Source organism: Thunnus albacares, chromosome 9 (assembly GCF_914725855.1).
Source record: "Thunnus albacares chromosome 9, fThuAlb1.1, whole genome shotgun sequence".
NCBI lineage: Eukaryota > Metazoa > Chordata > Actinopteri > Scombriformes > Scombridae > Thunnus > Thunnus albacares.
The window spans coordinates 21224346-21249245 of record NC_058114.1 but is presented as its reverse complement, the minus strand read 5'-3'; the positions used below and the strand labels follow the sequence as shown (position 1 = coordinate 21249245).

Here is a 24900-nt window from a genome sequence, read left to right as displayed (position 1 = left end):
AAGTTTATTCAGCATTCTTCACTTGCCTTTGTGTTGCTGGTAGTTTCTCAGTTCTGACAGTAAGATGTAACCTAATGCAGGTTTTGAACGCAGTTAGAACCAGAACGTGAACCAGTTTGCATTTGTGCTACATTTGATTGATTATGGCTAGTTCAGTCAATATGTTCAGTTGATAATTGCTAACGTGGATTTTCTGTGATTTCTATTTAATGTAGTTTTTGTTAACTAAATTCATGTGTGATCACGATGAATGTTGAGTTTATTTTTTGCGTCTAATTTGCAGAGTTATTCTACTCGATTAGAATAAAGGGGGGGATATTTATACTTTTAAAATTCAAAAAGGTTGAATGGTAGCAATATAATTAAATCTAAAATTATGACCCTACATGATCATAAAATAAACCAAAATTAATCAATGGCCTATAACGTGCTCATCGTCTATAATGAAGATTGCTGTTTAGCCTGCTGGTAGTAATATGATACCTGATGACCCTAAAAAAAAAAAAGAAAAAAAAACAGAATTACAGTTTTTTAATTGGTCTCGACAACCAAGAAAGGGATCACTTTCATGAAAAAAAGATTTCAATTGTCAAAAATAAAGACCACTTTTATTTTAAAAAATGAATTTATTTAAACGATCTGTCGTCAGCAATGATAACACTCTTCTTTTAATAAAGATTTTACACCAAAAAGAAACTATTTACATCAAAAAAACAGCAGACTTGAATGATAACAAACACATGTAAACTTGAAAAAAAAAAAAAAAAAAAACAACTAAACACCAGAAATATGAACGAAATGTGGCACAATAAAAATACATTAACGCTCTCTGAGATACAGTCATGGAATGTGTCAAACGGATCTAAATGGCTTTACACCTTTCAAATAGGAATGTCTTATCATGAGGCTCGGTCATTGTCATGTTTCATGTCGTTTCTGATCTTGGCTAAAAGAAAAAAAAATCACCTTTTTTTATTTTTTTTATTATTTTTTTTTACAGTGACTTATGAATCTGTCCTAATGAGTCCATTGTGACAATTTAGGGCATAATAGGCTGCTGTAATACAAATCCCAATAATATTCTGATAGGAATTTGTTATGCAATTATGTGTCATATTTCTTGAATAAGGGACCTTGCGGCAGCCTAACTTTTTTATGATTAATTATGATCTTTTTTCTTAAGGGATGTCTCACATATAGCGCTCTAATCCTGACGCAAAGTTGGCTTGTCTCATGTAGGAGTTGTTGTAGGAGTTCATGGGGCTGGAGAGGCCCAGCAGCTGCTCCGTGTGCTCGGCGCAGGAGCCCGGGCGCAGGGTGGGCAGGGACAGCCGGTTCCCGGAGCAGTACACTTGAGAGCTCCCCGGTGAGAAACCGGACTGGGTCATGGTGGGCAGGTTTGGGGGAGAGGCCGAAGAGGAGTACGGGTACCCGGCGGCCAGGTTGGAGGGGATGTTCCCGCTGTTTCTGCTCAGCATGTTCGCTGAGGGGTTGACAGTCTGGGTCTGGAAGCACGCAGACGGGTCGGTGCCGGTGACCGAGCAGCTGGAGGTCATGGTGCCCAGGTCACCTCCGCCCAGCCCCAGCGCCTGGGTGTTGAGCTCTCCCCCGGGGCCGCTCTGCACCGCTGTCTGCTGGCTGATGATGTTGTCGATGCTGAACATGCGCGGCTGTCCTTGGCCGACCCCGGCAGACGTCTGGTAGTGATGCAGCATGGCCGGATGCGGTGATGTGGCTGTCAGCTGTGAGCCATAACCAGAGCCTATCCCGGCGTACAGGGTGTTAGGGTACGAGGGCCTTCCCATCGGAGTTGGGGTGAACGCGCTGGAGCTTTGCATGTACCCTGGGTAGGTGCTCACATCTGTGCGCTTGAACCGTTTCCTTCTCCTCAAAAAGCTCCCGTTGTCAAACATGTCCTCAGCTGCGGGGTCTAAAGTCCAGTAGTTGCCTTTACCTGGTCTGCCGGGCTCCCGGGGGATCTTGACAAAACAGTCGTTGAGGGTGAGGTTGTGGCGGATGGAGTTTTGCCACTTCTTTGAGTTCTCCCTGTAGAAAGGAAAGCGCTCCATGATGAACTTATAAATACCCCCAAGGGTGAGCTTTCTCTCGGGGGAGTTGGCAATGGCCATAGCGATGAGAGCGATGTAGCTGTAGGGAGGTTTCCCCCTCTGGACGGGCCTCTTCCTGCGGCGGCTCCCGGTGGGCAGGTGCTCCTCAGTCTGGCCCAGAGCGGCTCCATCCTCAGTGTTTGGGCTGTTTCCCCTGGGCTCAGACTTGATCAAAATATTGTCCTTTGACCGGGCCTGCAGCATCAGAGGCGGCGGTGGCAGCGGCGAGTCCAGGCTGACATTTGGAGACATGACAACAGGACTGGCCTCGGCGGGCGAGTGCTGCGTCTCTGCGGTCATGTTGCACATGCCAGAGAAGTAAGAATAATTTGCCAGATTCATAAAAGAAAAATGTAATGGTCTTCTTTTTTTGTCGAAATGGATCAGCCGGAGGAACGTGTCCGTATTTTACCAGTGAGTTATTCCTTTGCTCTGGCCAAAAATAGCCTCTGTCCTGCCCTGGTGTTTGGGGTGGTGTGTGTGTGTGTGTGTATGTGTGTGTGTGTCAGTCCAGGTGAGAGAGAGAGGCGTTGACAGTTTTATAAGGCAGGGCAGGAATGACGCCACTGGCTCTCTGATGACGATGGAGGCAGCTGGACAAAACTCTAGAGAAAATTTCAATATTCCTCCAATAGACAGATAGGGACCTGTGGTGTAGCTAATAACTCATATTTAAGCAGTTATGGTGTTTTTTGTATGGTGAGGTTTCTTGTGATGTTGTAAAGTTTCACCTAGCTGTCAGTCTTTCAAAATGCATAATAGGATTAGATTTATTTTTTTTAAAAAAATGTTAATTTTAAAAGGACAATTGCAGCCCAGGCTAAGTGTTGACTGTAAAAGACGGGCTCTTCATTACCCATAAAGTCTGACATGGTGATGTGCTAAACGTCTTGCTTGGCACATCATCGAGACACTCACAGAGATTTACTGATGACCCTTTCTATCTCTCTCTGTCCATCTCTCAGGGCTTTCACCAACAGCTGTGTGTATATCCAGGGCAGAAACAACACTCGCAGAGCTGCTCTGTGCTACTCCAAACCCAACAGCCAATCCACCAATTGAAAAATAATAACAAGCCACTGAAAGCAAGCAATTGAGCTATCAAAGCTTTTGGGGAAGAAAAGTAAATATCCCTTCATTTCATTTTCATTTTTGGAGAGTGATAATCAAACAGTCCCTTGGCTGAAGAAGAGAGGTGTTATCTTATGGATTTTGAAGTCAAAACACAGTTCTGCACACAACTGCTACGCAGACAACACCCTTTAAACACAACCATGTGATAGTGGCTCTAATTGATTATTTAGGCAAAGAGAGGGCTGAAGTTAATTACAAAAGGTAAGATACACAGGGAGATGACCTGCTGCCATCACTTTTAACAACATGGAGATGAGAGGTGTTGTGGACTGCTGTGAATACTACAATGCTATCAGTCGATACCATCAGCATGGTGCATGCACATTCAAATCTAAGTGACAAGGAAGAATATGAATAAATGACAAATGCATATGTTTACATACAGGGCACCATGGGTCACTGAGTGGTTTGATCACTAAGAAAATGAATCCAATGGCCTTACTGGTATTACCAGTCACCACATATCAACCGGAATGAACATTTTTGGGAAATTTTGGACCAAATTGCATGATCAAAATACCAAATGAGGGTATATATCTTTGAAGAATGGTGAAAGATGTATGCCAAATTTCACTAAATCTGTTCAGACTGCTAATGTAGGCCAAACATCTTACTAAGAAACATTATGTTTTTTATTTCTTTAATTTGTCTATGATTATGCATACATGTACATGGAAAAAGGGCCAGATTGCCTAAATAGAAAGAAACTGAAAGATAAAGAAAGAAAGAAAGAAAGAAAAAAGAGAGATTATGTCCACAATGTTTATGACAACATAGCTAATCTAATATAAAAAAAATAATGTGGTGCCAATAATGACACCAAAGTCATTAATCATAACCGCCCACTGCTCTACTAGATGCCTGTTTCCCGTCACCCTCAGTCCGCCAACACAAAATAGGTGGCACCCCCCACAGATGACTGGACCCCTCCCGACCCAGCCGCAGCTCAGACAACACTAAGCCCAGCTAGCTACTCACAGCCAGTGGCTAACAGCTTCAGACAGGCGTGGGAGCGGGGCTGTATCCAAGCAGGATCTGCCCCCAGAGCTGCCAGGTCAGGCAGGACAAACAGGGGCTCAGGCCAGGAAACGGGCCCTCTGCCTCGGGGCCTGCGGCCTCTTGCTAATCCCCTCCCCTCCCCAAACCACCCCGCCACCCCACCAGAGCCTCCCTATACCTCTCTGCACCTCTACATTCCCTGTACACTCATCCTGTTCTGTGGTCATTTTATCCATTGACGATCACGTTCACATACAGGCTCGACACTGTACTTTACACATCCATGTACCAACATGCATGTGCATTTCTGTGTGCAGTGCAAACTTGCTTCAGTTTGACCTCGTGTTACAACGATTACAAAATGGCTGACACTGTCCCCATGGCCAATGAGTAGAACATGTAGAACATTCTTGGATGGTCCAGCATCCCAGAGTGCAACTGCCGAAAAAGAGCCTGATATAGCACTTATAGTGAAACTCGTGCAGTAAAGACATCCAGTGTTTCCGAAATACGTACTTAACTCTGCTGTAAAGTTAGAAAAAATAGCTAGTTTCTCTACTAAGAATGACACTATAGGTAAGTTTTGACTTTTTTATTAGATATAACCTTACACAACTGGATGCCAACAGGAAAACTAGCCACCTTGCAAGGATACAAAAACACAGCCAAACACACACATATACACACACAGTACATCGCATGGCTCATTACATGTAATTAAAGAAAAGAGGCAATAAAATAATTAGGAAAAAATGCATCATATTATTGGAAACCCTTTAGCTACACTGTGCACAAATAGCTGTGGTTACCCGCAGAAAGATGGATTCACTCAAGTTAAAGAGCTGAGACGGCTGTTTGAGTTTCATGTTGATTATGAGAAATGTAAGAAAGAGGATTATGGGTACACCTTTCTGTAAAATACCCCATAACTCAAAGTATTTTCTTCTCTAATCATAGCTTGCATAGGACCTCTATACACAATTAAAGAGAAATTATTACGAGTGAAATATTTGTTGATTTTTTCACGCTGTGCACACCCAAATGTGAAATTTACATGGAGAGAGATTCTCATAAAATGCGGTTGATGAAAACAAAAATAGCTGAAACTAATGATTAATATTGATTTAGCAAACCAAGGACTGATATGTTTCAGCTCAGCAATAAGAAATAGTTTTAATAAAAGTTTAAAGAAAAAAAAACAAAAAAAAAAAACACTTACATTACATACAATACAAAAGCACAAGCTTCATTTCTATTTCTATGAGAGAGTGAAGCACAGTAATGCATTTCTGTAAAAGCAGTTTGGTTTGTTTTCAAAATATCCCTGAATGCATTAAAGAGAGACTCATTCAAGTGTTTGTGACAGACGCCCATCACAAGATGTGTTTCCTTAAATCTCGACTATGCTTCCAAAAATGGATTTGAAATCACAGTTTCATGGAAAAGCATAGTATCCCTCAACATGCACTTCTCTCCATTGTTAGATTTTCATCCGTGGTCTCTGATGGTAGCCGGTCTGCAGCTTCTCTTCCTCTTTTTGATGAAATCCTGAGAAATACAGAGGATGAGCGGGGACAGACGGAGTTGCTGAGTAAACACTTGGAATCCATTCATTCGCAAAGTGGCTCCAGGGGACGGGGAAGAGGGGGGGGGCATGAGAAAAAGAGGGGGAATAAAAGAGTGAGAGACAGAAAGAGAAAAAGAGGGAGACAGAGAGAGAGAGAAACACACGAGAGAGCGCAACCTTTTTCTTGCTCAAGCTCATCAAGTACGGGCCAGGGCTCCTGAAAACGCAGGGATTACCAGGGTACTGGGGCTGTGCTGGCCTGGGCCGCCTCTGCTCACTCCTGCACTGCACGCTACACTGCCCTGCTAAAGCACCGCACATGGTTCTCACACACACACACACATACACAACCAGTCATGCTTGCTTATATGGTGCTCATCTCTCATTCGCAAAAATTCACATAGATACAAAAAGACAGATAATCACACTCACACACGGTCCTCTCATCACTGAGTAAATTAGTTAAAAGTATAGTGCGCTCATCTCCAAATGCACCTAATTTATATACCGTAGATATCTAAGCAACACATACAACTATCTCTAACTTTAAGTGTAATTTATGCCTCAGTTTAGCATTAGCCATGGAGAAATACTGTAGACTCCACTTGGTACACAACATTTTCTCCTGCAATTGTATATTCATTGAGGAACATTGAGGAATGTTCTGCCTGAATAAACATCCCTCTGCCCCCAGAGACACCTTAGGAAATCCCCCAGACTCCTGCACTGCAGCCGGGGATGCTACCAGATCATCATCCACAAGAGCGAACGCCAAATTGAGGTCACATCCTGCTAAGATAAGCACTGCAATTAAAATATTAAGAAATGAGCGGCACATGCACGAGGTGGAAAACAAGGCTCCAGGCCATCGGAGTCTTTGGTGATGCGTTGAAGCTGCTGATCAAGAGCTGAGGTTCTTGATAATGCTGAGGCAGTTTGTTAGAACAAAACTGTAGGTTCTTAAGGAGGAAAAAGGCAACTGTATTAGCTTTAGGCCACCTTCAAAAACTTCTTTTTTGTGACATCTGAGCTAAAGGTCAACAAAATGATGACTGACAACATAATTAAAATTATATTCTTTCCAGTGTTCATAAGAGTGGATTTTCAATTACATTTTTTTCCCATTTATAAAGTTTCTGTGGCTATCATTATTACACTTTTGCATATTTTTACACTTTTCTTTGTATGTACACTCTATATAATATAATAGATATAATAGAAATTGCACTCCAACTTAAAAGATTTCTAAGATAAATGACCGATACAACCAATGTTTGGATTTGGACATTTCAAAAGGATAAAATGACCAGGAGAGCCGCCAAGATAGTGTGAAGGGAATAAGTAAACACTGTGATAATACTCCACTGCTTACTACAGTGAGCCAACAGAGAGAAGCTTAATGACTTAGTGCTGGGAGCTGTTGTAGCTTGTTGGTTAGGCCCTGCTGCTGTCCTCTATAGCAAGGGCCACCAAGACAAGAGCAAACAGAGGAAATCATACACCCGTTTGTTCTGGAGAGCTAAGGTGGCCCTCAACAAAGGTGCACTGCTGTCCCAAAATGGACAGGACATGTCTGCTGAATCAGAGGAAATATACCCTCTGCTCAACAATGATTTTGGTAAATATATTAGCAATAACTCATTCAGTAAAAAGTTAAAAAAAAAAAAAAAAAAATTAGATATCAACTTGAATGCTGAATAAATGAATGCATATGCACATGAATAAATAAACTGACCAGACAGCTTATACTTGACTACATACCATAATAAAATTTTGAGTGGTTTGATTTAGTTCTGAATGCTGCAAATGCTGCCTGTTGGCCTTACTGTATAAGGCACTGTGTATTTGAAGCATTCCTGGAAGGCTATGTGGACCAGACTGGCAGACTGGGTAGTGATGAGTAACAGCTTACCACAAAGGGAAGAGGGACAGGGGTGTGGGCTGCATGGCTCGGTTGTGTGTATGTGTGTGTGTTTAATGATGTGCACATACATGTGTACGTGTACATGAGCTGAAAACAATTGTCCTGTCACTTCATTCAGAACACAAGTCGTTTCATCTTGCATTTTTATCACCCTAAAAAAGTGGCACAGCTGAGTATCAGTGAGGTCACAGTGACATAGACGGATCCTTCATTAGACGTCAGAGTTTCGGAGCAGAGAGAAAGAGGCAAGAAAGGTGGGCTCAAAACAGAGACAAGGACTTTCATTCAGTGACTCCATGTCTCCTCACACCGCTGTCTTTCAACGTGCACTTCACCTTCTTTCACTTCAGCTCCTCAGCCTCAGACTGGATCTTTTACTCCATAGAAAAAGTAAAAGGAAACCAGCTATCCAGTAAAACATTTATATTAATTAGTCAAAAGTATTACTGATTGAACCCACAAGAGTCCATATTGCTGATATCACATTCATCAACGACACTTGTTGTGCACCTCAAAGGACCTACTGGTGCTGGCATTGCTTGGTGGTGAGAGATGGACAGCCGGCATGCAGACACACTGCAGCCAGCCTCGAGGCTTTATTACACTGAGAGAGAGAGAGAGAGACAGAGAGAGAGAGAGAGGAGAGCAATGATAAGACCCGGCCTTTACACACCGATAAAGTAGAACACGCACACAGATATACACATACATCCCAAGCTTGTCACACACAATCACACATCACATACCGTACACACACATACACACACACACATAAATACAGGCATGTATTTGTGTGAAAGATTGATTTTAGTGCCAAGCCCAAATGTTCAACCTTTATCATGAAAATTCATTAAAGCAGAAAGGTCAGAATAAATCAAGTTTCAAAGACTGGATGTTATCCAGCAGACACACTTTATAAAAATCTAATTCAACTAGTGTTTTAAAAAATCTATTTAAAATACCACACTGGGACACTATGTAGGATATAGAGTAAAATTCCCCAGAAAAAATTTAATATAAAGCCAAGATTAAATTTCCATGATGAATCCTTAGTGGATACCGTATCATTAGGACATCTTTGTCATATTTGTGGATAATTTTAGATTCATCTTAATGTAAATTCTTCAATGTTAATAATGGCTCTCTCCTATTTTTTTTAAGTTTTGAAAAGCCACTTACAACCACCAATATTCTCCTACTCTCTAGTTTATCCATTCATGTCTGTGGAAGTGACTGTTTACCATCCAGTCCCACACCCGCTCTCCTCCTATTGTCCTACTGTCATCCAAGACCAGCTCAGATGGGTAGGATCAGCACCCATTATGTTCTTTAAGACTTGTGCGCACAAACAGTCAGTACATGCAGGTAGGAGAACTTTTTAAGCAGATATCCACACACATGGGATGAAGACACACACAAATAGGTTCATGCACACGAGTTCTATGTTTACAACACCAAAAAGAAGACTTGAGTTTGCATGTTCTTTCAATGTCTGTGGGTTACTTTGGGTGCTATGGGTGCAACAGATATGCAATTTAGGTGGACTGGATATGAACAATCTTGCCCGCAGGTATAAGTGAATAAGTTATAGTCTTGTCACTTCATCTCTTTGTGATGGCTTGGTTACCTGTTCAATGTTAGCAAAGCCCTTCAACCATTCATCCTCCATCCACCCCTCAATCCTGAGGAAGGAGAGGTGTAATAATTATATATAAATGCAAGTTGTTTTTTTTCCATTAACATAAAGCAGAAAGATATAGTCTTTAATGTAATTTAAGTTTGCAGTCTGGAATTGTATTTAACTTGAAGAGATTGCCCCCAATCATGTATTTTACCCTGATAGTGAATGCAGACCCTTACACCCATCTAGTGGTTACCAGATCAACTGTAGTTTTTTATGTCCTCTAAGGTCCATGAGCAGATGTTGCATTCTTTCTCTAACATATAACTTTCACTAGTTCTCCACAGAGTGTAGACACAATAATATGAACATCTGTACAATTTAATGTAATAGCCCATCATATATCAATCAGCACCTCTCTGTCACAGTCTCAACAAAAAAACAGAATAAGCCTATTCAATAAGACTGAAGATTGCATTTACTTTATTGTATAAGTGTTATTGCGCCCACATTATGTCCGCTACCTGTATGAGAAAGAAAGCAACACTGCGGAAGAAGAGAGACAACACCCATACAATGAACAGTTTAAAGAGTTATTAAAAGTCAGAATTGGGGCTCAAGTATGGGTAGATTTCATGGGTCATTGACACAAAGTTAGAAGAAAAATCAAAATAGAGCTTATCTAATAAGTTTGGGTGGTAAGCAAGTATCGCAATATAAAAACAGCCATCTGCCTAAACCTGATATCAGTAAATCTTGACAAAGTCAGCATCTTCCTTTTTTGAATTTGAAAATTGACAATGAATTAGTCAGTGGCTCTATGAGATTACTTTAGGTTCAAGGTAGGCTATTACATGTAGGACTTCAAGCAGTGAACTATAGTAAAATCATCATAGGTGCTGTCATTTCTTCGTTTTTTGTTCGGTTTTTTTTTCCTTCTGTCTCTCTGGTGCTCACCATTATGAGAGAAATGTAGTTAATATATAAAAAACTGAGATATAAGAAAAATATCTTTGGTTTTCCTGTTCCTGACTGTAGTGCAAGTGAGTATGTGTGTAGACATCACTGTTATGAATATGACAAGTTGCAGCATAATTATTAATTGCCAGGTCCATGGACTGAACAATTAAAACAGGTCAAGAATCATAGGCAGGAATGGACCTTCAGAGGGCTGCTGTATCAAAAAAAAACCTGTTGTGGTGCCATTTGGAGACAAGATTCATATTTATTTATTGTTACAACCCCTCTCTGTCTGTCTGCAGTGGTTCAGTTGGCCACTTCCTGCAGGAGCTGGCAATTGGGGAGGATGTAGATTTTATTTACAATAAAACATTCAATTAGCACTTTAACCTGACTTGTCTGTCACATGAACTGAGTTAGTTTGTGACATTATTTATAAACACAATCCAGTTGATTTTGTGCCATCACTCAACTACAGTAGATGTCAGCATACACTTTCAATGTTCACATACGCTCTACCACAAATGTACGAAGAAGAAGAATGGCACAAATCATCATAGACATGTAGACCCTATTGTTTCTACCATAGTGAGCCTACATGTTCTGTAAAGATGGGAGAAACACCACTGGCAGTTTGGCAAGCAAAATTGCCAATGAAGTACATAGTTAAACTAAGGGGTCATCAAGGAGAGCATAACAGTAGTGTTGAATAATTCTTGGGATCAGGGAGCAGGGAAAAGGAAGAAAGAGTGTTTCATTTTCAATATGAGAAAAGAGGGATTGGGTAAAAGCTGGGATTGGGAGAGGTGGGAGTGGCCCCTCAAATACACTGGTTAGTTATACCACCATGGATTTTACCCACACCAGGAATAGACTTCAGTATGTAAGAAAGCATAAGAACACATGATAGTACTGCATATCTGGGCATGGTAAAGAAAAGGCTAAAAAAAAAACTGGGAACATTATCTCCAGATTTATACAGATGGGGCCCAAGATCCCAAAAATGGAAAATCAGGCTCTGCCTTTTACATCCCAGACCTTGAAATCGTAAAGCTTAAATGGCTGTCTGAGGGGGTTTTGGTATATACAACAGAGCTAATAGCTATAATGTGGGCACTGCAGTGGGTAGAGGAGGTCAGGCTAAGGAGACTCAGCCTCAGTCCTAATGACAGAAAGAAAACAAGTTAGGGGCCCAGCCAGACCTTGTGGTGGAGCTGTTGGTTCTGCTGTATAAAATTGAACAGGCCTGAGGTTCGATGGGTTTTCATCGGGTGCCAGCCCATGTTGGGATAGAAGGGAATGAGGCAGCAGACATGGCACTAAAGAGAGACATTGATCTGAGTGTAGCTATGCATCAGGATATCTTAAATGTCGATCTATCATCAAGGAAAACAGCTGTGTGGCAGCAACAGTGAGAAAATGAAAAGAAGGACCGTCATTACTTCTCGACAAAAGAGTGTAAAGAGAGAGCGTTGCTATCTAGGCAATGAGAGAAGGCACACTGTCAATATGACCAGACTAAGACTAGGACACTGTAGATTAGCATGGAATCTAGTAAAAATGGGCAAGTATGAGGATGGACTGTGTGGAACCTGCAGAAAACAAAAAACTATTAAACATCAATAAACAATAAACTATTAAACATCTACTGGTTTGAATCCTACTTAAAGGACAGGGACTACTTTGTGTCTATACATTATTACACATATGAGCAGTCAAAAATGACATGCAGAGTTCCCCAAGGCTCCATTCTGGGGCCTTTTCTGTTCAACATCTACATGCTCCCACTGGCTCAGATTATGTAAAACAACAAAATATGTTACCACAGTTATGCAGATAACACTCAAATTTACATAACCATATCACCAGGGGACTATGGTCCAACACAGGCACTGAGTAAGTTCATTAAACAAATCAACGATTGGATGTGCCAGAATTTTCTTCAATTCAACAAAGATAAAACTGAAGTAATTGTTTTTGGAGCCAAGGATGAACAATTAATAGTCAGCGCTCAGCTTCAATTGATAATGTTGAAAACCACAAACCAAGCCAGAAATCTGGGTGTAGTCATGGACTCAGACCTGAATTTCAACAGCCACATTAAGGCAGTTACAAAATCAGCCTACTATCACCTAAAGAATATATCAAGAATTAAAGGACTTATGTCTCAGCAGGATTTGGAAAAAGTTGTCCATGCATTTATCTTCAATAGACTTGACTACTGTAATGGTGGAATTCGATCAGACAGCTGCAGCTGATTCAGCTCAAGTCCTCACTAAGACTAAGAAAATGGATCATATCACTCCAGTTCTCAGATCTTTACACTGGCTTCCTGTCTGTCAAAGAATTGATTTCAAAATACTGCTGTTGGTTTATAAAGCACTGAATGGTTTAGGGCCGAAGTACATTCTGATCTGCTGGGACGTTATGAACCAAACAGACCTCTCAGGTCGTCTGAGACAGGCCTGCTTTCTGTCCCCAGAGTAAAAAACTGAACATGGAGAAGCAATGTTCAGCTGTAACTTTTATTCTCCTGTTTTATCTGTTTTATTCTATTTTAGCCTCTTTTTTATTTCAAAATGTAACACTTTTTAATTGTACTTAAATGTGTCTTTACATTGCCTTATGTTGCTTTTTTTTTCTGTCTTGATGCCTTTTATGCTCTATGTAAAGCACTTTGAATTGCCTTGTTGAAATGTGCTATACAAATAAACTTGCTTTGCCTTGCTTTATTGAATGCAGCCTATATGAAGAGGACAGAGCACAGTTATACACCACATGATCACGTATGGGAATACAGACAGTCACAATGAGGAGCCTCCTTAATCCCACTGAGAACCAGTCAAAGACTGTGAAAACAGGATTACTATTTCCCCCGAACTGCAACCTAATCCTGACCTGCGAGAGGCAGCAATGTGCCGTAAAGCGTCTAGCCTGCCGGAAACGTGCGAGAGGAAGAAGAAGGAACATATTCCGTTTGCAGGCGGGCTACTTCAAAACATTATGGCGTCGAGAAGAAGAACGACGGCAGTGCCAAGTACTTTTAAAAATGCCTCAACCGAGGCAAAAAGGTAACGTTAGTCCTCGTCGTGTTGTTTATTCCTTACGCGAGTGTCTTGTATTTCGCAGATGTGCGGCCAATTTAATTTCAGCAGCTTATATCGTTAATTTATAGCTTAGCTCACTAATATTTCGGGTTTAGCTCGTTTTTTCAACAAAGTAAAGCTTATCAATTGTAATTTGTGTTCTCATTTCTACATTATTGGCTTAACTATTCTGCTTCTCCATTTGTTTTCAGCACTAAAAGTGGAAACGCCACTAATAAAGCCAACAACAGTGGAACTGGAAAGAAAAGTGTTAAATGTAAGTATTCACATAAGTTCACAATGCCAACTCTGTGGACCAAGTTATTTGTTAGTTTTAGTTGTGCCATATATTTCATCTAAGTTAGCTCACAATTCCCATGAAGTCCCCCCCCCCCCCTTCCACCCACCTTTTTTTGTTTAAAACAAACAAACAAACAAAAAAACTTTGTTTCCAAAGATTCTCAACAAGGATGCCCTTGTATTGACACACCAACCTAAGCTTGTATTGTGTCAATCATAACATCCCAGTTTGAGAAGTCATAGTATTTAAATCAGTATTTAAGTGTAACTCGAATAGAAACGTCTTAAGCCATTTCTGTAACATAATGCACTTCTTTTCTGTCCATCCATGTTCTTAATATGTTTCAAAGACTAGTGTTGTTGCCTAATACAGCTAAATACACTGTTCTGTCTTTGTCATTATCGTTAACTTAAAATGTCTCCATCAATATTTAGCAAGTGGGACTGTTGTCAAGTCCCGGTATATGCAGTCTGCTGAGAAGACATCTCTTTCAAAGGTAATGAAATATTTAAATGATCCGTTAAATATTTACTCCTCTGCCTCCCTCTTAGATGCAGTTCAGGTGTTCGGTATATTATCACAGTTGCAATGTCACACATTTTTATTTCATTAGACTCTTGTAACAATTTACAGAGTAACTCACGGAACAATGAATCTGTCGCTCTGCCCTCCTCGCCTAAAACCAGTGGTGTCAAACCAAAGGTGGGCAATCAACCAAGACACACAATGACCCCGCAGGCTCTTGGAACGTGTAAGTGTGTCTATGATTATTAGTGTGAATGTGTAATTGTGCATTATGTTATGTTAGTGAATAGATTATAATGGGAATACTTCAACAGGCTTTAAGCATGTTTTCTTTTGTTGTGTAAACCAACAGCGATGATGTTAACTTACAAAAACTACTGTAAATAAGGTGTCCAGGATGTTGTGGTGGCTTAGTGCTGAAAACTGTGATTATTTGTTCTTCCCTTTGTTTCTCCCGTTATTCACTGTTACTTCTACTGTACACCTTTGAAGGCAAAATGCCCCAAACTACTTTAAAATAAATGTCTTGGACTTAAGTATATTGTTTATACTTGTGAATTTACAGGATTGTGTATGATTCTACCATAGGCTGCATCAATTGTTGATATCTTGAGTTGAAACCCCACTGTGCGATGACTGAGAACTATGAATAACCTTTGCATATGTTCAATGTTATGTTCCTTACAGCAATTATGTCACGTGAAACTGAACCATCACTGCTGGGAAAAAGTGTACTTCAGTCCACTTTCTCAGATGGACACTGTTTTCGCCCAGAATTTGATATTTCAGTCATTAAAGGTAAACTGATTTAAACTCCTAAAATGTCAGGATTTATTTACAAATTGGTCTTTCCTGTAACAATTTTCTTATCTGTCTCTCTAAGATAAAACAGTGATAGAAAATGCAGTGGAACCTGAGAGAAACCCAGAGATTGAAAAGAGGAACATAGAGATGCAAACATTCCTACTGGCCTACCTCACAGCTAAGGTGAGCCAGTCTTACAGATAAGTGTATCTGAGAGGCTGAACCCTGTCGCTTTCAGTGTACAATAAGATGTTAACTGAAACATTATCATCAAAGTAGTTTTTAGTGAGTCCACTGTGTTTTGTGGTGAATTAAACATCTCATTATATTTCAATGTCTTTGAATGACCTGGTTTCTATCTCTTGAATGTTTGACTTTAAGATGGAGAGCAATACTGCAAAGCTTAAGGCCGAGGCAGAGGCAAGGATACTGCAGGTGATGGAGGAAGAAGAAGCTCTGCGTAGTGAAGCCCATGAGAAGAAGCGTCAGTACCTCCTTATGGAGAACAACAGGACAGTGAATGAGTTGCTGGATTTGCAGGTCAGGAAGTGTTCTTTTTCTTTTGACCTTCTTTTTTTTTTTAAGTGTGTGTGTGCAGTTTTGAATGACACTGCAGTTATTTGAGCCTGCTGCATAATTAAGAGACATGTTGAAATTGTTAGGTGAAAACATTTATTTCCTGGGTTTTTCATCAGTCTAGTTGCTCAAGATTGTAATGAAAGACATAATGTAAATGTCCCCTCCTTTCCAAGCATTAGCTGAACATTGAACCCAGCATGGAAATGCCTTATAGCTAAAATCATTGTTTCTTAGATTATATTTATTTAATATGTGCATCTGTATGGTGGCGTATCATAACTCACAATAACTCAGACATTTATTGAGCTATTGAGATTATTTATTTACACTTCTCATACCTTTGCATACACATACTCTGTACTGAGGCTTGCTGATTTGCATCTGTGCTGATTGATAATAATGTCTGTTCAAACAACCTGGCCAATAGTTGGTTTAATAGTTGTTTAAATAGCTTTTAAAATGTAAAAAAATGTATGTACTGTGTGCTTGTGTGTAAGGCAGTGTGAGTACATGATTCTAATCCTACTAATATTATCATTTTCCTTTAGATTTCTGCACTGACTCCTGTGGCAGAAGTTGCCAAGCATTTCACAAAGGAATACAAATCTTTCGCCACAGCTATTGATACCACCCGACATGAGCTGCCTGTCAAGAATTTCTACATTGACGGAGACAGACGGGAATTTCTAGGTGAATAATGTTTTTTAAAGTTACCAAAAAAGAAACTGTAGTCATGAATTAATGACTTAAACACTCAAACTCCTAATTTGCTTCATCAGGACTGTTTGCATATGGTTTTGTCAGACTTGATAACTTTTAATGATAATCATCTACTCGTTTTTGTCCATTTTAGATAAAGCTGAGGCTTGCCTGAAGGAGAGTGAGACGTTGCTGGTAGAGTGCACAGAGGGAGATCATAAGGACAACAGCACCTCTCTAGATTGCCTTAGGGAGATGAAAATTACTTCAAAGGACATCAGTCAGCAGCTATCAGGGTGGGCGCATATCTATAGAGACGCTGAAAATACATTGTCTGCTCTTGATTTATTTTTCTCTTGTCATAATGCTCTTTCTCAGAGGATATCAATGTATATTATGGCTGCTTGGTAAATAACTGTTTTTGTCACAATGGTGAAAAAAGACAGAAATTTAATTTTAAAGACTTGAATGCTGGCAAGTATTCAGCAACACTTAAAAAAAAAAATGCTGCCTGACTTTCACCAGGTTGCACTTGTACTCAAAAGTTTGTTTTCCGTTTTTCAAGTGCATTTTCCGAGCTGCTGGAGCTGTCATCATTGGTCTGCCGCCACACAATCCACGTCCAGCAGGCTGCAGAGGAAGAGCAGCTCGGCATTGCAAGAGCCCAGGAGCTCTACTGCCCGAAACAGTGAAGAATACCACACAGCATGGGATACACAGTACATGCACTTTGGATAACCCCACTACCCTAAATTTCTCTGGTTTGGGTTTATTTGTACCATTTGTGTCTGTTTTTATTTGTACTGTCTGAATTTTGTCGCAGAGAAATTTTAAATGTAGCATAATAACTGGTATACTGTTGTATAGCTGCAACTTTTTATTAATAAACAGAAAAAAAACAAAATGAAACAGTTGACACTGGCACTTCAATGAAATGAATATGCAAAAATAGTGATTTCCACTTCCATGTTGTGTTAAATGGCAAAATAATATCTGAAGCTGAATGCAGTCTTACCTCTGTAAAAACAAATATATGAGAGATTTTAGGCTTTAAATGCACGTCAGATGTATGCTTGATAGATAATGGAAATGAATCATAAACTTACTGATCATTTTAAAGCAGTGTTTTCAAGATTCAAGATGTTATTGTCACATGCACAGCAACACGGGAGATGGCAACATTGAAGCCTTTGGCTTCCTCTAGCTCCAGCTCCAATTAGAGTATATAATAAAATGAGAGAAAAGAGAAACGTAAGAGAGAATTTATACAAATGTTTTAATTCGTGTGAAGTCCGATTTAAAAGAAAAAAAGTAGCTTTTTCTCACGCTTGAAGAGTTCTCTTTATACATCATGGTTTGAAGGGTGTAAAAATAAAAATAGAAAAAAGATGCATAATTTCCTTCAAAAGTTTCTGCTTTCAACTGTAAACAAACCATCGCGTCATATTCCGGATATGACGGAACATTTAAACAAAGACGACTCATTTCTGTTGGCTGATCCCGGAACGTGACCGACAGTGACGAGCTGCATTCTCAGAAGAGCCAATGAACCGCAGGAGAGCACCTCGTCGCATGTGAGTGCAAACAGGATTTTATTTCACATGAATTAAGCATTTCGCAGAAATGGCATTGAAAGCCAAATCTTATATTGTATTGTTGACTTTTTGCTTTGTGTAACTTATGTATTGTTTGGTAGTTGAAACGCCATTCGCGCGTTATGTTGTTGGAAACTAGCTAACTGTCGTTTGTAGCTAATAGCTAACGGCTAGTAATGAACTTGGTAGTGTAGCAATCACTACAATATGTTGCTGTTGTGTCCTTTGTTGTTGTAGTTTAGAGAGTTCAGCGAAGAAAAATCAACAAATCAAAAATAATGTTAACAAACGAGGTTAACGTTACTAAAACATTGTGCTTATTACCTTCGGCTTTTATTCAATGGCGATTAAACTAGCATTAATTTAACGTTGCGTTTGCGAGAACAAGATGCAAATAAATAATTGATAGGAAGTGATACATAAGAAGTGTAATGTTATAAATGTAGGACAGTGCATCTTGATTTGTACAAAAACGAAAGAACAGGAGATTAAAAGCAAGTTAGAAACAGATAAAAATCTATTTGGTGTTACACAATATCCAAAGCATTTCAAGGTACCTGTACACAGACAAAGCAGGACTCAGTGTACTGGAGCCGTGTGTATGACAGTGGATATACTGTAGGTTGTCAGGTATTGGTTAAGGGTCGATGCACAAAGGAATTGTGTTTATATGATTCATACTAAACCGCATACTTGGCTATTAACCAACATGTCTCCCACAAGCAGCTCCCACTCCCAGAGGAGGGGTGCACCAGCAGGAGGAGAGTGGAGACAGAGGAACCAAGAGCAATGGCGAGGCCAAGAGAAACCACAAGTGAGAGAAGTCGAGGAGGAGGTAAGACCTGGGCAGCAGGGGAAGGAAAATGTGCCCAAGGGGATCTGCTGGTCTATGTGCCCTGCTCGTGAGCAGCAGGCGCGGGAGTCACAGAACCGCCTGCACCGCTTTGAGATGTTAGCAGGCACAGCAAGAGATCGACGGCCCAGAGTTGACCCCCTGCGTGCTGTCAAGGAGTATTCCAGACCAGCAGCGGGGAAAGACGCAACAAACCCCACTGACCTCCGTCCCCCTGATGTGTTGCTGAAAACTGTGAGCTACCTTATTGATGACATTGCTGCCTCCCCTCGTCTGCATCCTTGGACTGAGGTTAGTAGTATTTACTAATCTATTTCCCATTCTCTCAGTTTTTGAATTAGAGTTAAAGTAGAGAGAAACTTTTGGCATTTTCTAAATGTTTGAAACATCATTGAAGTTTTTATTTTATTATAACACACAGTTAGCTGGCACAGCTTGAAGCATGAAAGCCTCCTCCAAAATAACATAAGTGTCCAGGAGCCTATTCTTAGAGACCTATCCTCTCAGAGTACGAAGAAGGCCCAAAGTGACCATATAGTAATTAATTATTTGACTTTTGAACACGCAGTGCTATCGTTCAGCTTCAGAAAGCTTCTGTATTTGAATATGTAGCACAAGCAGTACGTGGTACCATACAAACATCACCTGTATAGCAACTGAGGCTGACTAGGAAATGGCAACAACTTTCTGTGACTAATGGCCATAGAATGTACTTGTATATCTTTTGCAGAAAGACTGAAGTGAGTCATAGATGCATAAAAATAAAACTCTCTGCAACTGAAATTATGCCTATCTTCCAGGTATACAGCTTTGTTTTTGATCGGCTGCGTAGTGTGAAGCAGGACATGATCATCCAGAGGGTGAGTGGGTCAGACTGTGTCGCCATTTTGGAGCGGACAGTACGTTTCCTCATCTATGCCTCTTATCGTCTTTGTGGTGAGCCCCTGCGGCTCTACGACCCACGCATCAATGACACACACCTCCAGGAGAACCTGAGCTGGCTGTTGGACTGCTATGCATCTGAAACAAGACCACATCCCAACCAGGAGGAGTTCCAGGCTCTTGGTCTGCTCTACAACTTAGGTTGGTAAATTTGTTTAATAATTTAATACTTGAGAGAGTTTTTGTATTGACATATTTACATGTACGTTAAAGCATCATGAAATACACAGAAATATGCAAAAGTCTAGTCTAGCTTTTGGTGCAGAAAACTGATGAAAAAGTCAATGGTTTTCACACAGAAATAAGGATTTTGAATTCTTGTGCATAGTCTTATTTTTATGTTGCTCTCTCTGTTCTCAGCGGATTCAAAACTCTTGGTTTTGAAAAATATTTTAAAGGTTGGTCACCTGAAAGGTGTTCTTGCAACATGATTAGGATAACTTCTTTATGCTTGCTTTCTTTTTTCTCATCTCCCCCAGGTTCAACTCGTGCCATGCAGCACGTCATGGAGCTCCCTGAGCGGCTTCGCAGCAGTCCTGCCATCACGCTTGCTATGTCCATCAACCGAGCTTTTCTAGAGCGAAACCCTGTACGACTGCTCCGATTTGCCAAAAGGTTGAACTTCCTGCAGAGCTGTGCTCTGCACCGACACCTGGTGTCATGTCGTAGAGATTTGCTGCTAATATACAGCCATGGATACAGCAGCCGAAACTGTCGCTTTCCCCTGGACAAGCTGTCTCAGCTCTTGGCCTTGGATACATCGCTCACAGCTCAACTCTGTCAAGCGTATGGAGTGGAGGTTAATCAACAAAACCAAGTGGTCTTCTCCAAAACTGCTTTCACTGAGCCTGAACAAGGGAAACTGCACTGTACACTATATCACAATATAGTGGCAGAGAAACAAAGAGACCTCACTATTGGGAGCATCATTCACGGTTGTGCTTGAGACAAAAACGTTGTGAATAAATGATAAAATAACAAGCTGTCTATTTGCTCCCATTCCTCCACAGTAGGCCACAGCTTTTACACAGCCTGTTCAAAACAGGAGTGGTGCGCTGTTACTCCGCCTCTCCATTCTGTATAAAAGGTACAGACATGGAATGGCGGGGAGGGCATTGTTGTTCTACCATTAAGCCAGCAGCAGAAGTAGTCACATTGCCGAATTGATGTCTTTGTAAAAGGGACAGCTGGCATGGTGGAACTACACACGCTAGATGCTGACAATGTTACATGTTACACCTCTGATTCTGGAACGTGCATGCTATCTAAAATCACACAAAGGGGCGGCATTATGCCGGCTTTGTTTGGTTCAGTGTAAAAAGAAAGCAAAGCCGGCATAATGATGGGTCTTCTTTATGGCAATATTGCAGGATTTCTGTATAAAAGGGGCTAGTGAAACTGGCAGAGATTTAAAGTCTTGTTCAAAGATCTCTGTTCAGCAGGGCAGCTGTTGTGCTATGTGGTTTCTTCTTTCTACTCTCTTCAATACAATATTGCTTCAAAGCACCGGAAGTTTAAGGTTCTTCTTTTCCCTGAGTTGGGCAGGGCACTCTTCTTGGCTGTCCATTCTGAATGTTTTACTGATGAAATGTTTTATGTTCTTGTGTGTTTTTTAAGGTCAGTGTTAGGGCCATTGTCGGGCTATGCTGCCTGAGAGAGGCTCATCTCAGGAAAGAAATGTCCCGTCTTGGTTCTGTATGTTCTCATTCATCCATACACTCATGTGTGGCCATGTACCTGGTGCCTAAAATACTTTAAAGATGTGAATTCCTTTTATATTGATACTGTTTAAGTGTTATGTTAGTGATATACTATGTTTTTGTTTTTCAGTACTTCAGAATACATGTAAAATAAACTGTGCAGCAGTGTTCATTTCATCTAATAAATGCAGTACCTCAGAAACCCATTTCAATAAATTTTGTTACTTAAATGAGAGATGTGTTGGCCTTTCATTTGAACTCGAGAGACCTCACTGCATCTGAGCCCGTACACCACTAGAGGGCAGCAGAGATCCTCACAGGGCATCATCGCACTCCAACAAGTAGGAAAATCAGTGACTACATTTTAGACAATTCTGCTTTTGTTTGTGTTTGTATTGTGTTGTCTTTTTTTAGGTTGTGTTTTTCAGCGTGGCAGTCTTGTGATGCTTCCCAAAGCAAAACGAAGTACTCCTAGCCGGTATATCTTTTGAAATGTCAACTGAGTCAAAGGTATGTGAGCTGTGCAGGTAATTTATAGTGATTTAAACTGCAGGGTCCGTGCTGTTCCTCACACTGGGGTTAGTCATGCTCTCGCAGTAGAGAAGTGAGAGGAGGTATTGAAGTGAATGAAGCGCAGCCTGACGCCGATCGCCTCCTGACTCGCTGCTGTAGGAGCGGAAAAAGATCGAGCAACTTCCAAGAGATCACCAGGAACAATCGGGGAAGCGAGAGTTGCACGGATTTTACATGTCAAACATTACTTTACAGTGACATTTCTGCGCGCTGAAGTGGGAGGACGCTTACAATTTGTAATGCTGAAATATGAGAGAACGGAACCGGGGCGGGTGAAGGCACATGGGAGAGGACTGTCCGTGTACTCTGGGCTCTAAAAGGGGAAAAAAAACCCTACGATTTGCTTGGAACTGGATTTTGCGAAGTGGGATGATTACAAAAAGTTGATCTTTGGTTTTGAACGAAACTCTGCACACCTACCACGAAAAACCAGCCTCCATGGATAGACTGAGAGGGCTGTAGACACAGACTGTTAAAATTTCATTTAACTTTTGATCAGAGTTAGAAGATCCAGCCTCCTCCAGAGGGGAGAGCCGATATCCAGGAGTATCTCGGTTACTGAGGCCAAAATGTTGCGGTTGTCTTTGACAGCCTTTAGTCTTTCATGGACTTTGTTCATCTGCAACGTGAGCAGAGGTTATGCACAAGAACGATTGTAAGTAGCTTATGTTGCATGTGTTGTCTTTGAAGTGTAGTGCAGTGCTTTATACTCACCAGATCAATTTCCGATAGCCACAGTCAGGGAATTTACAAAACATTTAATGCAGCCACACTGTTTCAAATGTGCAGGAAATATGCACTCATTACCCAGTTTATGTGACCTGTGGTCATAGCACACATAGCCTTTTCATTAAGTCATGTGCAGCAAGAAACTTGACCATTAATTCCTAATATTTACTGCATTACTCTGTCCGATTACCATAACGTGTGAAAATGAAGGGATTTATTGTCATTTCAGACAATGACATTGTATTATGATCTCAACACCTTGCCATTCATGTTTTTTTCAGACATTCACTGTTATGTTACTGGACCTGTAAGCAGGTAGCCTACATAAATTGGTATATCGAAAGGGAGCTTGCAATGCTGTTTATTGCCCATGAATTACACAGCTTCTTGAGAGGTTTCCCCGTGCTCTTTAAGATAATGACAATATTATAGATACATTCTTGATTTTGGCAATAGATGCCTGTTTTATTCAGCTTATACCTCCAGACCGAGATGCAAAAGAGGTAAAATTGACTTCTTAGATTCCATCAGTCAGGCTGACAGTTGCTTGAGGGCTTAATCCTGACCTTGAGAGCTGTGTTAATAGTAAAGAGTTGTAAACATTTCTTCCAGTGTCCAGGGGGGAGGGAGGGAGGGAGAATAGAGCAGCCCAATGTAGAGCATAAACAAAAACTACTGACGAATGCAGTCTTGATTTACAAGAGAGAGCTTAAATCATTCTCAAAGTATTACAACTCATTTAAGGGTGAATTTTAGGCGAAAATCAAAAGGTTAAGAAGAAAAAAAAAAAGAAAAAAACGAGGTTGAACTAAAAACCTACAAAAGAGAACACAAATCTTTCTCAGGCACTGAACAGCTCCCAGCTTGGGACAAAAGTTGGGCAAAAACAATGAGAACTTGAGTACATCAAGCCATGTGACCGAAATAAGCACGGTCTCCACCGCCTGATCCAGGCTCATCCAAGAGCTGGTTAAACTCACTGTAGATCAAACGCACAGAGTCAATTTCCTCGTATTATCTTCCTTTTCCCCAAGCCTTATTTTCCAGGGGATTTTCTCATGACTTTCTCTCTCAGGAACTGCACTTGCCTCTGGCTGTAATGCTGTAGTGCTGTAATGCCAACCACCTGATCCTTCTCTCAGGCATGCAATTGGGATATGTGCTGGGGGCTTTGCTCACTCCTAATTTGTGTGATCTTCAGTTAAGGGAGTGAGAAGGCCTATTTGCCTTAAGAATTAAAGCTGGAATGGCTGGATCTGGACTAAAATGGTCAAACAAGAACATATTTTGCCCCACAAGTATCTTATTAGCTGCCACATGTGGGTGGTTTAACTGATTTGTGGACTGGGATTGGGTCAAACACAATACATCTTTTGGTAGACACACATACACAGTGTTAGGGTTGCATTTTGCCAGGTGACCCCAGTGGGAGACTCACCCCTAACAGACCACACTCTAACACTTTTAGCTAACAAGAGCACCTCTTATTCTCCCTTTGTTACCTGAGAAAGATAGCTTTCTGCGCGAGATGTCATCTATTCTTTCATCCAAATAAAACTTGAATCAGTCTTTTTTTTTTTTTTTTTTTTCCTAGACCGTTCATAAGCATCAAAGAATGACCTTTGCTCCGTGACCTCAGTGACAGGCTCCTTCCCTCAATTAAATGTCAGAGTGACTGTGTGGAATCTCAGTCGTTATTTTTCAAAAACAGACGCCAGGGTTCTGTCAGAGGTGCCAGACCACCCAAAGAAAAACACTAGCAGCAGAAAGCTGATTGGCCGACAGGTACCGTGTCCCTGGTAACCGCGCAATTAAACCTGATCTCGCTGCACAAATCCATGTGGAATGTCGCTGTTTGTGCGCATGTTTTGTCATTTATACGTGCATGTGTGTGTTCGTAAGGGTCAGGGAGGAAGTGAGAAACAGAGAAATGTGAGTTTACACTTAAGTTACCTGTATGATTTGTTGCAAAGCATATTGCCACAATGAATTAAAGTCAGAAATAGTAAGCGATATTAGTCGTAGGATGCAACCTAAAACTGAACAATACATGTGTGCTCATTTGCAGCTTATATTTATTCCTTTCCTCTTCTGTCACTCTTCCTTGTCTGACCTCTGACCTCTTCTTTTATCCCCTCTGTCTTCTTTTTGTTCTGTGTCTTCTTTCCCCTCCACATCCCTCCATCCCCATTACTCTTCCT

At 40.8% G+C, this 24900-nt stretch overlaps 4 protein-coding genes across 6 annotated transcripts in view; 3 read left to right on the top strand and 1 right to left on the bottom strand.

Annotated features, from left to right (window-relative positions):
* Nucleotides 1-727: 727 nt before the first annotated feature.
* On the bottom strand, nt 728-2589 carry foxe3 (forkhead box E3). The gene has a single exon (XM_044361890.1). It carries the CDS (start codon nt 2448-2450, stop codon nt 1191-1193), a length of 1260 nt encoding a protein of 419 aa, XP_044217825.1. The 5' UTR covers nt 2451-2589; the 3' UTR covers nt 728-1190.
* A 10658-nt stretch (nt 2590-13247) lies between these two features.
* On the top strand, nt 13248-17216 carry haus8 (HAUS augmin like complex subunit 8). The gene is made up of 10 exons (XM_044361996.1): nt 13248-13384; nt 13612-13676; nt 14135-14196; nt 14334-14451; nt 14913-15023; nt 15109-15212; nt 15411-15569; nt 16157-16298; nt 16462-16603; nt 16873-17216. The coding sequence occupies exons 1-10, from the start codon at nt 13317-13319 to the stop codon at nt 16997-16999; spliced, it is 1098 nt and encodes a 365-aa protein (XP_044217931.1). The 5' UTR covers nt 13248-13316; the 3' UTR covers nt 17000-17216.
* Nucleotides 17217-17775: 559 nt separating this feature from the next.
* sac3d1 (SAC3 domain containing 1) lies at nt 17776-21632 on the top strand. Of its 2 annotated transcripts, XM_044361995.1 has the most exons (5): nt 17776-17881; nt 18629-19046; nt 19556-19615; nt 19742-19838; nt 20177-21632. In XM_044361995.1, exons 1-5 carry the CDS (start codon nt 17853-17855, stop codon nt 20641-20643), a joined length of 1071 nt encoding a protein of 356 aa, XP_044217930.1. In that variant the 5' UTR covers nt 17776-17852; the 3' UTR covers nt 20644-21632. The 2 variants fall into 2 exon arrangements, with proteins under 2 accessions (XP_044217930.1, XP_044217929.1); XM_044361994.1 differs by having other exon boundaries at nt 19556-19838.
* A 123-nt stretch (nt 21633-21755) lies between these two features.
* cpamd8 (C3 and PZP like alpha-2-macroglobulin domain containing 8) overlaps nt 21756-24900 on the top strand; it is a 42627-nt gene continuing 39482 nt past the window's right edge. Inside the window, exon 1 of one of the 2 annotated variants that reach the window (XM_044361801.1) lies at nt 21756-21907. Coding sequence is in view for 1 of the 2 variants with exons in the window: in XM_044361800.1 (XP_044217735.1) it covers nt 22540-22625 (86 nt within the window). In the remaining variant the exon portion in view is untranslated. Of the gene's footprint in view, nt 21908-22019; nt 22626-24900 lie in introns of those variants that run through there. The other variant, XM_044361800.1, reaches the window with a different exon arrangement.

Excerpts from the sequence above, each read along its gene's own strand:
- foxe3 (XM_044361890.1), bottom strand. The coding sequence starts at position 2,450 with ATGAATCTGGCAAATTATTCTTACTTCTCTGGCATGTGCAACATGACC.
- sac3d1 (XM_044361994.1), top strand. The coding sequence starts at position 17,853 with ATGAACCGCAGGAGAGCACCTCGTCGCAT. Across the intron at positions 19,047-19,555 it reads GTCTGCATCCTTGGACTGAG|GTATACAGCTTTGTTTTTGA; the intron begins GTTAGTAGTATT and ends CCTATCTTCCAG. Across the intron at positions 19,839-20,176 it reads TGGTCTGCTCTACAACTTAG|GTTCAACTCGTGCCATGCAG; the intron begins GTTGGTAAATTT and ends CATCTCCCCCAG.
- haus8 (XM_044361996.1), top strand. The coding sequence starts at position 13,317 with ATGGCGTCGAGAAGAAGAACGACGGCAGTGCCAAGTACTTTTAAAAAT. Across the intron at positions 15,024-15,108 it reads TGATATTTCAGTCATTAAAG|ATAAAACAGTGATAGAAAAT; the intron begins GTAAACTGATTT and ends TGTCTCTCTAAG. Across the intron at positions 15,213-15,410 it reads TGGCCTACCTCACAGCTAAG|ATGGAGAGCAATACTGCAAA; the intron begins GTGAGCCAGTCT and ends TTTGACTTTAAG.